The 18035-nt window shown below is 40.1% G+C and overlaps 1 protein-coding gene across 1 annotated transcript in view; it reads left to right on the top strand.

Annotated features, from left to right (window-relative positions):
• The window catches only part of LOC139655526 (fibronectin-like), a 34049-nt gene that overhangs the window by 13890 nt on the left and 2124 nt on the right, over positions 1–18035 (top strand). Inside the window, exons 20-25 of the mRNA XM_071532963.1 lie at positions 199–456; positions 977–1234; positions 1444–1701; positions 2191–2448; positions 14939–15196; positions 15607–15864. Coding sequence (XP_071389064.1) covers positions 199–456; positions 977–1234; positions 1444–1701; positions 2191–2448; positions 14939–15196; positions 15607–15864 — 1548 coding nt within the window. The remainder of the gene's footprint in view (positions 1–198; positions 457–976; positions 1235–1443; positions 1702–2190; positions 2449–14938; positions 15197–15606; positions 15865–18035) is intronic.

Below are 18035 nucleotides of genomic sequence, written 5' to 3'. Positions count from 1 at the left end.
TCCTCCAAATAGAACCAGCTGTTTTGACTCCATGACAGGTCCAATCTACAGCCATTTTGTGTCTGTGTTAGTGAGCATTAGGTTTCATTCATGTGGGGATGCAAAACGGAGCAACTTAAGCAACCAACCGTAATGCTGATTACTTTAAAGCACAAGCTCTGAATGATGAATTTCATCACTTGTATGTTTTTGTCTCAGTTCCTCTCAATGCAGAAGGCTTCACATCAACAAGACAAGAGGAGACTAGAATCACTCTGCAGTGGAATAAAGTCAACAGCACTGTCAGTTATATTCTCCAGTTTGATGGTGCAGAGATAAACATCACTGCACCAGTAGGAGATGGACCAGTAACTCACACAGTCTCATCCCTCGCTGATGGGACTGAATACACATTCACTCTCATCACTGTGTTTGAGAATGTCAGAAGTAGTGGAGTCAACATTACTGCAGTCACTGGTAAGACATCTGACTTGATCACATATGCAATTGCAAGGCAGGCTATACATTTAGATGCACCAACATTGAAAATCCAATGTATTTATTGGGCACCAAAAACCGGGGTGCACGATTGCGCCAAACGTTTGTCTTTCCAAACTGAATGCCTCGCCTCAATGCAAATTAATTACGAGCGTGAAAACCTGGTCCTGAGAGGAATATCCAGCTCTCATAAGCTGTGTTCAAATTTGGAAATCTTCTAAATAGGGCGGTTGTTTTCCAATCCCCAATCACATCTATAAAGTCTGATGTTCTTCATTACAATGTAGGGCATCAAAGATCATACATTAAGAATCCTACTGAAGGACAAGCCTTTGCTGTCATCTGGTCAAAGTTCCCATCTAAATCCGCTTTGTCACGCCTATTTAGCCTTCAAGTTACATGATTTGGGGATACAAAATGGCACTAAGGAAAGTAACCTACAGCAATAGTTAGGATGTCCTTATGTTTAACTTCACTCCGGTCACGCTTTCTGTTTCAGTTCCTCTCAATGCAGAAGGCTTCAGCTCAACAGCACAAGATGAGACTAGTATCACTCTGCAGTGGAACAAAGTGAACAGCATTGTTGACTATATTCTCCAGTTTGATGGTGCAGAGATAAACATCACTGCACCAGTAGGAAATGGACCAGTAACTCACACATTCTCATCTCTCACTGTTGGGACTCAATACACATTCACTCTCTTCACTGTGTTTGAGAATGTCAGAAGCAGTGGAGTAAACATTGCTGCAGTCACCGGTAAGACATCTGACTTGATTACATATGCAATCGCAAGGCAGGCTATACATCTAGATGCAGCAACACTGAAAATATGATGTATTTACTAGTGCACATTAGGTTTCATTCATGTGGGGATGCACAATGGAGCAACTTAGCAGCCAACAGGAACACTGATTATTTTGAAGTCCTTGTTGATGAATCTCATCACTCCTGTTTTTCTGTCTCAGTTCCTCTCAATGCAGAAGGCTTCAGATCAACGGGACAAAATGAGAATGGTATCACTCTGCAGTGGAATAAAGTCAACAGCACTGTCAACTATATTCTCCAGTTTGATGGTGCAGAGATGAACATCACTGCACCAGTAGGAGATGGACCAGTAACTCACACAGTCTCATCTCTCACTGCTGGGACTCAATACACATTCACTCTCTTCAGTGTGTTTGAGAATGTCAGAAGCAGTGGAGTCAACATTACTGCAGTCACTGGTAAGATTTCTGTCTTCATGTAACGTTGACTGTAACGGCTCAGCAGGCCATCATTTACATCTCGATGATCCAATGTAAACATAACATGTATTTTCTGGGCATTATTTTGTCTAACTAAATGCCGCGCTCCTTTTAATATTAATAGAGTATCATAACAGCCAAAAGAGTAAAATCCCAGATTCACCTACAGTTATCATATTTACAAAGTTTCTTCAATCACTAATCACAGCCCTGCTATCCATACACTGTGATGTTATTAATAATAAAATGTGACAAAATGTTTTCAACACCAGCATTCCTCCAAATAGAACCAGTTGTTTTAACCCCATGACATGTCCAATCTGCAGCCATTTTGTGTCTGTCCTAGTGAGCATTAGGTTTCATTCAGGTGGGGATGCAAAATGGAGCAACTTACACAGCCAGCAGGAACACTGATTATTTTGAAGTCCTGGTTCATAAATTCCATTACTCCTCTTTTTTTTGTCTCAGCTCCTCTCAATGCAGAAAGGTTCAGCTCAACAGCACAAGATGAGACTAGAATCACTCTGCAGTGGAATAAAGTCAACAGCATTGTTGACTATATTCTCCAGTTTGATGGTACAGAGATCAACATCACTGCACCAGTAGGAGATGGACCAGTGACTCACACAATCTCATCTCTCACTGCTGGGACTCAATACACATTCACTCTCTTCACTGTGTTTGAGAATGTCAGAAGCAGTGGAGTAAGGATTACTGCAGTCACTGGTATTCACTTGTTTTTTTGTATAAATTAATGACTCATAAGAGCATCTTTCCATTTTCTCCTTCATACAGTTAAGAACAGCCATTCAGTTTCATCTTGTAATTTTAGTATTTTGAGCACTTTTTCAAGGAAATTATCAACATAACCTTTCCTTACCTTGTCAGTATCCACAATCAGAATGTATATTTCTTGTTATCTTAAGTTTAATATCATGCATAATCCTGTAGAAATCATTTTCATTTACAAAGGACATCTTTGATGACTTATTTGAATTATTAACAAAACATTAACGTGTCTTATTATTTTTCTTTCATTGCACATGAACACCACCTTACCAAAAATAACTTTGACTCCACCTCCTACAACTACTACTGCAACAGGGCCTTGTAAGTCTGTGCATTTGTTATTTGCATTGAAGAAGTAGCGCAAACTTGTAGTTGTCAACTATTTCATTCTATTCTTAAAAAATGTTGGTGTTGAGCCTTTGATCATGATAGCAGTACACATTTACTCTGAGTGAACAAATAACAAAATATATCATCTTACAATGTAAAATGCATCTCTGAAAAGCAATTTTCAGCAGATATTGGAAGTTGTATTATATAGCCTATTGAAATATATTTATGTCAACAGATTATGTCCTTGGATTGAGGGCCAGACTGCAGTCATCACTTGAGCTGTCAGACTCAGACATCAGGAATCTCATGGAGGAGGTAACAGTGGCTGGTGTTTATGTATAGTAAAGTTCATGCTGTATCAATATCAATATCAGACTGGTTTCAATTCACTTTTTATTCAATATGGATATTGATATCTTCAATATTAAAAGATCATTTGTGTGTGTGTGTGTGTGTGTGTGTGTGTGTTTTGATCTAGCTCTTCAGAGTATACGGAGTGCCATCATACAGCTCCCTGAACGTTACATCTGTTCAGAGAGAAGCCTGATAGAAGAAAAATGGAATGGAGGGAGAAGAGGAAACGTTCTGCACAACAGACCCTTCTTCCATCAGTTAGTCTAGTATCACGTGTTGAATTGTTTTCCTCCAACAAATGAGAAAACCTGCTTTAGGGGGGGTGGGGATTTCACCTATTTCCAGTGTAGCTTTATCAGTTTTTAGACATTTTAATATAGATATTCCTTTGCACTGTGATGTGATATTGTTTACAATGTTTTTTGCACATTCTAGCATGCAGCTTGCTATGCTAGTAAACCAGCAGTTAGATGTCAGCACTCCTGTTTTTGCACCAGTTAAAGCCGTTGCTGGAGGGTCCAGTGGAGGAACAAATGCAGAGCCATTTACGTCAGCAACATGAAATTAGATCACTAAAATGATGAAGAACCAAACTGCAATTTTAGCTAGCTACAATACAATAAATAACACTATTTTTACATTAGGCTAACTACAGCTTAAACACTGTTGAAATTAACAGTTTCGTCACTTGATGTCACTATGGTCTGTATTAGCTACATTTAGTCACATGCAGTTTGAACTTCTAGCCCTGAAGCATGAGTTTATAAGAGGTCAGTATCTCATTCTGATTGGGTGTTATAGACCCCCTCATCAAGGAGTGAGGCCGAGCAGTTAGGTACACTAAGCTCCCTAAGGCTAGGCCTCAACTTCTCTATAAAAGAGATTTTAAGCATTTCTGTGAACAAGTCTTTTTCCATGATCTGGCCCCACTATGATTGGTTTAGAATTTCCCTCATTGATGACGTAGAACTGGCATGGGACTTCTTTTATGAGGGTTTATATCGGATTATAAACAAACATGCTCCTTTTAGAAAGTATAGGGCGAAGGGCTGCAATAACCCTTGGTTTTCCCCTGAGCTGTCTTGTCTTCTTAATGAAAGAAATGTTGCCTGGGCTCAAGCTAGGAAGTCTGTGTCTGAGGTTGACTGGCTCTGTTTTGGACAACTGCGCAATCGCTGTACTTCACTTATTAGGGGAGCAAAATCTGCATTTTATCGTTCTGAAACCTCAAAGAGTCTAAATGATCCAAAGAAATTTTGGAAATTGATTAAGTCGTCATCTGGGAATCTAAGCTCTGCTGAATTCCCCCAGTGCATTGTCAAAGACTCTTGAGCACTTTATTTCTTCGGGTTCTTTATTTGAGTCTCTGTCTTTTGAGCAAGCTGATCCCATTGCCCAGTTGGACACTTATTTCAACGTTCCATCTGTGCCTGGGGATCAGCCATTTCACTTTATTCCGTTTTCTGTGACTAAGGTCCTTAATGCACTAAAGCACCTGGATCCAAATAAGCCTGCTGGTCCTGACAAACTTGACCCTCATTTTCTTAAGTCTTTGTCATACATTTTGAATCTTACACTTTTTAAAAATGATATTCCTAAAATCTGGAAATCCACATATGTTCTCCCTCTATTGAAAGGGGGGGGGGGGTCCTTCTAAGGTAAATAACTATAGGCCAATCTCTAAATTATGCGTCTTGGCAAAAATTCTAGAAAAACTTGTTAGTGAACAATTGAAGGATTTTTTAAGCTCCAATGGTACACTATCCCAATATCAGTCACGGTTTCAGGAAGCAACACAGCACCGTCACTCCATCTTAAAGTGGTAAATGATGTAATTGAGGCACTGGATTGTAGGAAAACTTATGCAGCCCTCTTCGTTGATTTGTCAAAGGCGTTTGACACAGTTGACTATAGTATCGTGATAAAAAAAAACTGAACAGTATTGGATTATCCAGTCATGCAGTAGATTGGTTTGCCGACTATCTTTCTGGTAGAACGCAATGTGACCAGTTTTCAGGCTCTACCTCTTCTATCTTGACCATTTCCAAGGGGGCGCCACAAGGTTCAGTACTAGGTCCCTTATTGTTCTCCATTTATATCAATAATCTCTATGATAACTTGTTAAATGCTTCATACCATCTTTATGCAGATGACACTGTTATTTACTGCTCCGCTTCATCAACTTCAGAAGCCCTTGAACAATTGTAGTCTGTTTTTGATGTCTTTCAGTCCCGTTTGAAACAACTTAGACTCAAGTTGAAATTAGGTTTTTATTATAGGAATAAATCATGCTTCTCTTTTTGAGCTAAGAAATATCTGGTTTTGGCAACCTTCCTACAGCTGCTAGATTAAGGTGATATGATTTATATAAATGCATCGGCACAATGTCTAAGGATGCATGATACTGTCTATCATAGTGCTTTGAGATTCTTTACCAGCTGTAAATTCCTTACGCATCATTGCACTTTGTATGCCAGAGCCGAATGGCCTTCTTTGTATGTACGTAGGCAAACTCACTGGCTGACTATTATCTGTAAGTCACTCCTTGGGTTGCTCCCTACTTACTTGTGTACATATTTGTCTAGAAGTATGAGTTCGGATGGAGTTGGGGAAAAAACCTTTAAGTATTTTGCACCCTTTACTTGGAATGCTCTTCAGACTGACTTAAAACTGTCTAAATTGATTTCCTTTGGAGAATTGAAATCAGTTTTAAAAGAGTTGGAAGGACACCCGATTAGTCAATGTTTCTGCCATTATTCTACCTGACCTGTTTTATTGGATTATGTATGTGTGTGTGTTAACTGCTATTCTCATTATGCTCTTGTCTCTGTCTATGCTCTCTGTTGTCCCTGTAAGTAACTGTGTTCAATGCTGCCCTCATGGCCAGGTCGCTCTTGTAAAAGATTTTGTGTCAGTCTCAATGAGATATTACCTGGTTAAATAATTAAAAAAAAAAAAAAAAACTTTAGTTGTAGGATATACATAGATTTATGTCTGTGATTGTATATGGGAGATAAGCTACGAATTAATCATATTTTGTACTAGATAAAGTACCTGGTTGTTTATGTTTGGCATGTTTATCCTGTTTTGTTTTTTTGATATGGTGTGAGTTAGCTAATGCTATCTTAAGAAAGCTTTACATTGCTTCTCAATCCAATCAGTGTGATCATGTCTGCCCAGGGCGGTCCACAGTCATGTCCTGTCTGCTCCAGACAGAGCCAGGACTGACCCTGCACTAAGCCCAGAACAGCAGCCTGTCTCTGGGGTTTTGACCCAGCTTTACCCCTTCTCATCCAGGCTGCCTTTCCTCACTCTGGAGGGCAAGTGAGGATGGATTAGTGGGTTCACAGTGAGAGTTACAAGAATTGGCATCAAGCTGCAGCATCAGTCTTAGGGTTAGGGGAATACAGGGCTTGACTTAGCGTAAAAGTTAAATAAATGCCGGTGTCCTGATTCACTAGCATTTTTTGGTCGATTAGAAAAGTTAATGGAGGCAAACTGACCAACAGCAGATTCTTTTTCTTTTTCACAATGAAAGATAGCTTCAGCATATACACACACATATTGATTGTCACGTGTGAGGAGAGGGGCTGGACCCAAATGCACTCAGGGACAAGTGGCCTGGGAACAGAAGGATGGAGCCAGGGACCTCAGGCTGACAGAAAACAGAACACATTACACCAGTTCTTAGGTCACTGCATTCACTTCCAGTGTGCCATAGAATTGATTTTAAAATTCTGCTGCTTGTCTATAAAGCGCTCGATAGCTTAGCTCCAACATACATTTCTGATCTGCTCCTAGGATATGAGCCACCCAGACCTCTGAGGTTATCTGGGACCGGTCTGTTAGTTGTTCCCAGGGTGAAAACTAAATCTGGTGAAGCTTTTAGTAATTGTGCTCCAAATTACTGGAATAAACTTCCAGAAGCACTGAGATGTGCTCCCACTGTCAGCTCTTTTAAAAGTCGGCTCAAAACATTCCTTTTCTCTGTGGCCTTCTGCTAAATCAACTGTATGTAGATGTAACAGGTGTTATTATCTTTCTTTTTTAATGTCATTTTAAATAGTTGTGGTGTGTGGCCCTGAGCAAGTTGGTTTAGGAGGATTTTTATGTATTTTTTCTGCTTTATGTGAAGCACATTGGATTTGCCTTGTGTATGAAATGTGCTATATAAATAAAGTTTGCCTTGCCTTGTGAGTTCAAGTCTTTTGTGGTGTCTAAAGTCAATTCTGCTTCCCAAAATTACCATTTAAATGAGTTGAGCAGACTGGATGTGAAGTGTTCTACATACAAAACACAATGCAGTAGGAGAAAAACTGAAAACAGGTTTTCTGTAAAAAAAAAAAAAAAAGGCCGCATCCTGCCTCCTGTTTGGATCTGACCACAGCACCTCACCACATTTCTTTTTTCAACATGAAATGACACATTACTGTTGGTCAACCATCACTGAGCAGCACAGGCCTACTGATATGTAGTACCACAGTATACTATAAAGAACAGTAGCATGATGTAGACAGTAGGTTACTTGACTGTTCTCATTTCTGAATGTCTGGGTGATGGAAGCAGCAGTGAAGCGGCTTAGGATGGGCTGGACTCTGCCCAGCCTCCCTCATGTTCAACCCATGGTCGACCACATGGTGAACCAAAGTGGCCCGGGTCTCATCTCAACTGTTCTCCGTGTTCTTCTTTGTCATCATCCTCCTCTTCCTCATCTTCCTCTCACTCCTCTTCCTCTAGCTCTTACTGCAACATTGGCTTCCGTTCTCAAAAACAAGGGAGCTCACCTGTGGCCATGTTGTGCCTGATTTAGAGAAGTGTGTGTTTTGCAAAAAGTGTGATTTAGAATTGCAAACGAGTGTAAAGACTTGGTTTAGGGATTTTATACATGTGCTTCAGGTTTTAGTGTGTAAACAGTTGTGAAAAACTGTAAAATTACTAACTTTGAAAAATACTCAAAAAAGTACAACTGCACAAAAAAGCTACATTACGCTACATTAAGGAAATTTAATGTAATTGGTTACTCCTGCCTTTGAGAAACAGACAAAAATGGAAAAAGACATCCACACTCCTCTGTACTATGTGTGCATGACACCAAAAAACAGAAGCAAAAAGGTTGGGTTTGCATAGCACATGCATCTGGGTTACCTTATTACAGGAGTATTTTCCCTGCCTTAAATCTTAATTACAATCATTAGTGAGAAGCATTGGCACTGGCAGCAGCTCAGCATCGACATGCCATTCCGCATCACACCAAACAATTATTTTACCTGAGAGACAAACATCACACAGTGACTGACAGTTACAGGTGTTTGAAAAGGGCACTGAGAACACAGAGGGGAAAACAGGTAAGAAAAGGATCTTTATTTGTACCATATTGTAAGTGTTTCTGGCTTAAAGGAAATGTACTGAGCATTGACATATTGATGAATATGCAAATGCATCTCAACTGCAAGACAAATGTGAAGTAGACAAGTTGAATTAGACTGTTTAAAATAATGACCATGACTAAACCAAAAATGGATTAATGTTGTGTATATTTCATATTTTCAAAGGTTAAAAGCATGGCTTATGGGCTGCTCATCTTGCTGCTCACAGGTCGGTGCCTCTTGTTTGATTAGTATGACTGTTTTGATATTTGAAATACTACAACTACAATAATACAACTTTCACAATCTTACTCAGTACCACACACAAAAGGTTTTTGGACAGGGGTTCTAGGCAAAAAATGTGCACAAACGGTTTAATAGAAGGATAAGGTGTTCTTTTTAAGTAGGGTTATTGGTTTTTGTGATTATTTTCATGATAAATACATTCAGTCAGAAAATAAATTAATACACGTTATAATGGGGAAAGAAGATGTATCAGCTTGAGCTTACTTTCAAACATTATCTGTGGATACATCTGATCTTCAGTTATTGCTCAGAACAGTAAATGTGGGCTGTGAAACAGGGCTGTGAATTTGTCACGTTATGTACATGTGACATGTACATTGAAACAGGGCTGTGAATTTGTCACATGTTATGTACACGTGACATGTACATTGAAACAGGGCTGTGAATGTAAATAAGAACATTGTGGAGGACCTGAATGGAGTCCAATGCCTGAAGCACTATTCCATCACAGCTCACTTTGAGCTACTAGTTTAACTGGTTCTTTCCCTCTGTTGTTCAGCAGTGATCAGAATTGATTTAGTGAGAAAGAATGAAACGTGATTTGCTACAAGCTGCGGTGGCCAAATTGCTGTCATTTGACATGAAATCCACATTGCAAAAAATCTCGGCCTTAACAAGTCATTTAGTCCATTATTGGGTCCTAAAATTGTGATTTTCTTAAAACAAGTGAAAAAAATCTGCCAATGGAGTTCGATAATTTCACTTGTTTCCAATGCTTGTTTCAAGAATTTTGTAGAATCAAGTTTCATTCTCTTGACAGCCCAAGTACAAAAAAAGTATATTTTCTGAAAGTATACTACTTTTTAGATTACTTTTTATGTATTCACATTAATATAATAAATTGTGTTAAATTGAAACCACTTGTACTTACCAAGTTGTACTTAGTGTGTTAGAAGTTAGAAGTACTTAAGATTGCTTAAATATATTACTTTTTATGTATTTTTGAGTGCTTTTGGCTACCAAAATAGTACACGTTTCAAAAAATATACTATACTATCAGAAGTGTGATTTTGTATCTGTCTACTTAAAGTAGGCTATATTAATATTTTACTCAGTGCATTTTATATATAACATATACTTAATTTATCCCAAAGGGGGGCAAGTTGAAGCAGAACAACAAAACAGCACACATTCATCATACACATTAAAAATATAAATTAGATAAATGAGTGAAATGAATAAATGCCTACAAAATCTAAAACAAAATGTGATACTTCTTAAAACCAAGTTTATAAATTGGAGGTAGAATCAGTTAGAATTAAGCACAGGTGCATGTATGTTACATAAGCAGGTCTAAGTGACTCAGGTAAGCATCTCTTTAGGGTGCTGTGAGGGAACCATCCCTTTTACATTTACTGTTTACCAGTCTAATTACTTCAGGGATAAATCCAAATTGTCCCTATTTGTACTGCAAGTGGGCTTCTGAAACATATTCCTGAAGGCATCAATACAAAAAAATATACTTTAAGTATGGAAAATGTACTATTTTTTTTACTTGGGAGTATAGTGAGCTGCTTTATTCTGACTTGTTTCAAGATATTGACACTAATTTTGTAGAAAATTCCTGAAACAAATGAAACTGCATTGGAAACAAGTGCAGTGATCTCATCCCATTGGCAGAATTTTTCTCTTGCCTTTTGCAGTGCAATGGGGCTTTCTGAGCAGGTCCAGTGGAGCATATTTGGCTTCATTGTGGCGATGACAGCACAAAGCCTGTCTGGGACAGATGGGGTGGGTGGGGGGTTACTTTATTTTTACACTGTAGGAACATGTATGAATGAATGAATTACACCAATATGAATGGAAGAAATGAAAGCATTAATGAGTCACAATGCCTCATTGAAACAACTCTTAGCTCATGAAAAATACACTAAAACATTTGAACTTCTTTCCAAACTGTTACCGTCAAGAAAAAGAAATGTCAGCAATGAGGAAAGAAGCTCTGCAATACCCCATGGTGTCTGTGTTAACCACAATTCCAGATAGTACACACAGGGCTCATTCATAAAAAACTCTGCGGTAACAGAATAGCAGCGTGCAAAATCTGCAACTTGGTAATTTTACCTGATTCATAAATTTACCACAGCCATGAATACCATGGGCATACCATACAGCATAGGCGTGCCACCCTCCTCCTCAGGCACTCCCACTGCTGTAATGTGGGTCAGGATAAATCAAATGTTTAGGATATAATTTGAATTTATAAATTGACCAAAGGTGGCGATTGTGACCTAATGAAGACTTATCAAAACGTTGTAAGATAAATAATATTGGAGCATTGGCAGCTGTGTGCAGCGTTCTCTTTCTTAAATAGTTCAGCTCTACTACACTCCAGCAGCTGCGAAAAAGTTCATGGGATGTGCATATGGTCATCATCATCATCATCATCATATCATTATAAACTGAATCAAATCAGATGGAAACTGGCTTTTATAACAGCAATCAGACCCGTAATTAATAATTGCATTGTGTGATGGAGAAACTCAGTCTGGACCCAAATGCAAACACTGGTAGACAAAGTACGTAGGCTGAAGCAGGATACTTTGCTCATAGGCAAGAGGCAGTAGTACAGTCGGCAATGGGTAATCAGATGGGCAAACAATCCAAATCGGCAGGCAGGCAAAGGAATCAGTAATTCAAAATCTGGCAGGTAACAGGTCATAGAAGGCAAGAACACTAAGACAACTCAGCTGGCTGGATGGGATGGAGTCTAGGAGCTGATAGACTGATAGCAGGCAGATAGATGGCAGACAGGTGTGTAGGTGCAGAAGGAGGAAACCCAGAAGGCAAGGCAGGAACTACAGGGCCTGGGGAGAAACTAAGGGAACACACAGACACACAGAACACAGAGGGTGCATCCCAAGTCTCTTATTCGATATTTCCTCGCTCCTCGCTCCTCGCTTGAACCGGAAGTCGTTCTGGTCCGTCATTTTGAAGGTCGTCCCAAAGCTCTTATTTCTGCTCCGAGGAGCGAGGAGCGAGGAGCGAGGAGGGATCTCTGAGGAGCTATGAGCGAGGAGACACGAGAGCAGCCTTCACGGAAGACTTTCAGCTGAACGCCATGACGTCAATTCTCCGCCCCTACATCTGGCAAATTTGAACAAGATGGCAGAGAAACAGTACAAGTGTAAATGCCCGTTATTTTATGCTTTTTGATATATAACGTTAATGCAAGAACATGGGGAACCTAAATTACGTTTATTTAATCCACAACACGTTTTGTCATGCAGAAATGGACGTCGCTTCACATGACGCTTCAGAGGAAAGGACGTCTCATTTCTCTAAAAACATATTTCCTTGTTTCCTCTCTCCTCGCATGGTTTCCTTGCGTCTCTCCATGCATCCTCGGTGGGAGGGACTAAGACGCAAGGAAAAGACGCAAGTGAGGGAAACGTGGATGCAATTTAAGAGACTTGGGATGCACCCACAGAGACAAGACTAGGGAGAGATGGAGGTAGATGCAGGCATAGCCATGACAGAATTGAGTCATATTTATTAAACATTTTCATGTTTCCAATGATAATGAATGCCCTGAGATACAATGTAACTTTATCTATTGTTTGTTTTTCTAATAATTACTATTTGTTTCCATTAGTTCACATTAATTTCTACAACATGTTGTCTGACTAGAGCAGGTGGTATTTTTGCGCCGCTGCTTTTATGAATCACTTTCACAATATGTAATGAGCAAAAGGGGTGGAAGTAGGGGGAAAATGGTAACACTAATAATGTCTCGGTATTTCACATTTATGAATGAGAAAACATCCTACTGTGATGGTATCTGCCCCTAATGTCATGTTAAACCTGTTGGTTGTTCATGTGAAAAACCTACATACACCAAAACAAATATGTTTTGTTGTAGGAGCACTCGTCAATGTTGCCTCTGCCCAGTCTCGCCAGTACCACTTTGTTAGCACACCAGTGAACTGGACCACAGCCCAGAGCTTCTGCAGAGAGACCTACACCGACCTGGCCACCATAGAAAATACAGCAGACCACAGCGCAGTTAACAGCACCACATCCAGCTACGCAGGCAAGTTCTCGATATTTGAATCCTATAGACGGAGAACTGCACAGAATAAGTCCACATTGTGCATGTTTGGATAATAATTTTTAGTATGAATCTGGTTTTGTACAGGCAAGGCGTGGATTGGTCTTTATGATGACTTGGTAAACAGCTGGAGATGGTCCTTGAATGACGGCAGCTTCTACGGCGAAGGGGAGACAGAGTTTAGAAACTGGTATATCTCCCAGCCCAACAACCTTAGAGGACAACAGTACTGCGTGGAGCTTTACACTGGGAGTCCGTACTTTGGCACCTGGGGAGACACTGAGTGCAGCACCACACGCCCCTTTGTGTGCTATAATGGTGAGTCCTTAATGTCTAACAAGACTGAATAAATAAACAATCGGATAGATCAACTCCACCAAATATTCCAAAAATATCAAGTCCTTTCCTCATACCACTTCCAGAGTTTCCAAGTCCCTTGAGTTGCAAAGTCTCTTCATCCACTTTTTAGTGCAATTAGCCAACATCTTTCTAGACAGCTTCCAAAGATCCCAAGTCCCTTTTGATATCCCAACACCCTCTAATTAGAGAGGACACTACCAAACCCCATTTTAAACCGTTTTGCCCCTGCATCACCGCTGCGTCTCACTTTATTGCATACTAGACATGGAATCAAAAATATCATATAACATATATATATAATATAATATAATCCAGATGAGCTGTTCTTCAGCTCTTCCTACTACTTCTTACAATGAGACTTGTGCAGACTTTGTAGGAAAATAAGTGTTGCTCACTGTAGACTGATTGATGATTATTGTTTATAATTCCTCTTCCTCTGCTATATTTCAAGGTACGGTGGATGGAAATATAACCTTTGTTAAGGTCAGGGATCAAAAGAATTGGACCGAAGCTCAGAGATACTGCAGGGAGAATTATGTAGATCTGGCCAGGTATGTATCATCAAGACTCTAGGAAGTGACAAACTGGTGTACCTTGGAGTCTAGCTCAACTTTTGTTTTGTTTTCTAAATCAGAAACAACAAAGGTCAAACATGTGTATTAGTTTTATGTCATTAAAATTAAATCACAGGATTATTTTTCAGGCCACTATGGCTCTGGGCTTCGCATTTCTTTCTTTTAGTTGATGGTAGTATTAGGAATTGAAGCTTATTCAACTGTTGTCTACTGTTAGAAAATACTACCAAATACTTAGATAAACACACAAGGCTCTAAGTCAATAACTTGGCATACTGTGCGCATGTTGTGTTTCCCTATCAGTGTGAGAAACAGGACAGAAAATGACCTCATCACGGCCCTGGCAGGTGTGGACTTTGTGTGGATCGGCCTTTACCGGGACAAACTGTGGTCTGATGGGAGCACCTCACTCTTTCGACACTGGAGCAGCGGGCAACCGGATTTCGCCAGCGATGCAGAGCAATGTGTCGCCTCATCGTTCAGTGACCCGGGAGGGTGGTCGGATGATGACTGTTCCCTCAGTCTCCCATTCATCTGTTACACAGCCAGTAATGACATCTCATCTCTCCTCTCTCTCTTTCTGTCTGTGTTCCCTCTCAACAAAGCTCCATGGAAAGTCACATTAAGTGCTTCACTAGTGGATGTTTCCAGTCAAGTCACAATACAATCAACAATGAAGCCTTATTTCTTGATTTAGACTGGAATTTCGCCTTCAAAATGGAATTCACATTATTTGTATAATAGCAGTTGAGTTTAGATTTGTGGACATGAACAAGGCATGAACAAGAGAGGTAGAAGAATCTATGTTAAGAGTTATAGGCTAAGCATATAGGACTACATACACAAACCTGTTTAATCTAAAGAGCATAAGTTATATCAACATGATGAAAACTGCTCAATGTTTTAAAATGACCGTGATGAAACAACTTTGTGGACTCTATCTTGAAAGCTTGGCATAAATACAATGATCTTATTTTTTTATTTTCTCCAATAATTTTTAATGGAATAAAAGGGTAAAACAATGGCAATCAAACAAATACGGGTCATTTTGCCTGTTTGATAAGTTGTCCTTGTTGTGTCAGTTCCCCCCAATGCAGAAAGCTTCACATCAACAGCACAAGAGGAGACTAGTATCACTCTGCAGTGGAACAAAGTGAACAGCATTGTCGACTATATTCTCCAGTTTGATGGTGCAGAGATAAACATCACTGCACCAGTAGGAGATGGACCAGTAACTCACACAGTCTCATCCCTCACTGCTGGGACTCAATACACATTCACTCTCTTCACTGTGTTTGAGAATGTCAGAAGCAGTGGAGTCAACATTACTGCAGTCACTGGTAAGATATCCTACTTCAATAATTGTGTACTGTACCTACAGAAGGCTCTTATCAACATCAGAGGGCTCTGATCAAAGGTCCCACCTGAATCTGCTTTGTGTTACTCCTAGTTATCATTCCAATTAATTTATTTTGGGATAAAAAAAAAAATGGCACAAATGAAAGTAATTGCAGAGATACTTGGGATGTGTGAGAAATTGAACTGGTCTTTATTTTTAACTTCGCTTCGGTCACTCTTTCTTTCCCAGCTCCACTCAATGCAGAAGATTTAAGATCAACGGGACAAAAGGAGACTAGAAGATTGCATCTCTCCCATGATATGGTCTCATCTCCTCTCAATGCAGAAGGCTTCAGATCAACAGCACAAGATGAGACTGTAAGATTGCATCTCTCCTTTGATATGCTCTCATTTCCTCTTAATGCAGAAGGCTTCGGATCAACAGGACAAAATGAGACTAGTATCACTCTGCAGTGGAATAAAGTGTACAGCATTGTCAACTATAGTCTCCAGTTTGATGGTGTAGAGATAAACATCACTGCACCAGTAGGAGATGGACCAGTAACTCACACAGTCTCATCTCTCACTGCTGGGACTGAATACACATTCACTCTCTTCAGTGTGTTTGAGAATGTCAGAAGCAGTGGAGTCAACATTACTGCAGTCACTGGTAAGATTTGTGGCTTCATGTTATGTGCACTGTAGCTACACAGCATGCCGTAAATGTACATTTATTTTCTGGGCACAATTGTCTCTCATTGAATGCCCCGCTTCACTACGTATATATAATGTTAACATTAGGAGTCTCATAATAGCCAAAAAAGTAAAATCCCATGTTCAGCTACAGTGATGAAATTTACAAATCTTCTCGAAGGGGGAGCTTGTCTTTAATCACTGATCACAGTGTGATGTTTTAAAGTAAAACGTGAAAAAATAATTTCAACACCAGTATTCAACCAGTTGTTTGAACCCCATGACAGGTCCAATCTGCAGCCATTTTGTGTCCACCCTAGTGAGCATTACAATTCATTCATGTGGGGATGCAAAATGGAGCAACTTAAAGGGTAACTTCGGTATTTTTCAACCTGGACCCTATTTTCCCAACTGCGGGTGTCTAAGAAACTAATGGGGACAACAATTTTTGAAATTGGTCCAGTATTGAGCGAGATCGCTTCAGCCGGCAGCCGCGAAACGGGCTGCAATGCAATCCGACGGGGCAAATGCGCACCATCAATGTACGTCCACTAAAAGTGCTTGTTTTTGCCACTGACAGGCTCAGATTGTTATTATAAGTGTCTGACAACAGTATGGAAAGGACCCTATACAGAAATGAAACGTACTTCCTTACCTTTAGCTTGATCCCGTCTGTGTGTAACCAAGTCTCGCCCAAGTCCCGCGAGAGCTTAGTTGTTGCAGGAAGTCACCTGTGGAAACGTGAGTGAGAGTTGGAGAGAGGAGTGCCACCGGGAGGAGTTTGTTGTGTTGGAGTACAGAGATCGTAGCTTAGCGTTATCTAAAAGATCTAAATAAAAAAAATAAAAAACAATGGTTCGTGTTTGCGCATTTCCGAATTGTGCCAACAAAATGTCGCGCAACACTTCGCGCAGCTTTCACAGACTGCCTTTGTTGGATAGTGACCCGCTGAAGTTGTGGCTAGTTGTGCTACAAATGGATGCCAACACTACTGTCCATACGCTGCGCCTTGCAGACCATCGGGTCTGCAGTGACCATTTTGACCGGGATGACTACAGCCAGCCAAAGAGGAGACGAAATCCTATCCCAAAGCACTTTTTCCTAAAGAAAAATGCTGTCCCAAGAGTGGAGAGACCTGCTGCAGACAGAGTGGAGGTAATGTTATTAGCTAAAGTTATTGCGTTGTCCTGGCATCAGTACCCACGGCAAAAACAATCACTAAACTAGAAAGGCACTCGGAGAGCGCAGACCTCCGCCAAGGTTCATGCTATTATTGTTTGTTCGTGAGTCGGATCCAGATCCGCTCCAAAATTTAATGGGTTCTTCCTTGGCCCATGCTACACCCTTCCACCAAGTTTCATGAAAATCGGGCCAGTATTTTTTCCGTAATCCTGCTGACAGACAAACAAACAAACGGCACCGAAAACATAACCTCCTTGGCGGAGCTAGCCAGTAGTATGTGTAAAATAGCCTATCAACTGAGTCATGATTGATTATAAAATATGTATATAGATTCATTTCCCCTTTTCAGCAGTTGACATTCATAATAATACAATAAGTGATATCAACAAGCTGAAATTATCTGTGTAATATTGTTGCCAAAGTGTGTGTGCGTGGTGTAAAAATGTCATATTTACGCTTATCTATTATATGCCTACATTTGGATATCCTATACATTAGCAGATATCATAGAGATACTTACTGGCAATGAATGATGATGGTAGCTCTTCAATGAGTAGGAGCTCTTCATCCGTATACTCTGGCTCAAATAAATACGGGCCGCCATCGAATTCAAAGGCCTCTTCCACGTTGTCGAAATCAGGTAAATATTCAGCCATGACTTAGAAAATCTTTTAGATAACACTGAGCTACGATCTCTGTACTCCAACACAACAAACTCCTCCCGGTGGCACTCCTCTCTCCAACTCTCACTCACGGTGACTTCCTGCAACAACTAAGCTCTCGCGGGACTTGGGCGAGACTTGGTTACACACAGACGGGATCAAGCTAAAGGAAAGGAAGTACGTTTCATTTCTGTATAGGGTCCTTTCCATACTGTTGTCAGACACTTATAATAACAATCTGAGCCAGTCAGTGGCAAAAACAAGCACTTTTAGTGGACGTACATTGACGGTGCGCATTTGCCCC

This window comes from Centroberyx affinis, unplaced genomic scaffold (genome assembly GCF_046629955.1).
Source record: "Centroberyx affinis isolate AG114_WGS23_722 - 3 ecotype Tasmania unplaced genomic scaffold, CSIRO-AGI_Caff_v1 ptg002296l_1, whole genome shotgun sequence".
In the NCBI taxonomy this organism is placed as follows: domain Eukaryota; kingdom Metazoa; phylum Chordata; class Actinopteri; order Beryciformes; family Berycidae; genus Centroberyx; species Centroberyx affinis.
This window is presented reverse-complemented; position numbering and strand designations above follow the sequence as displayed.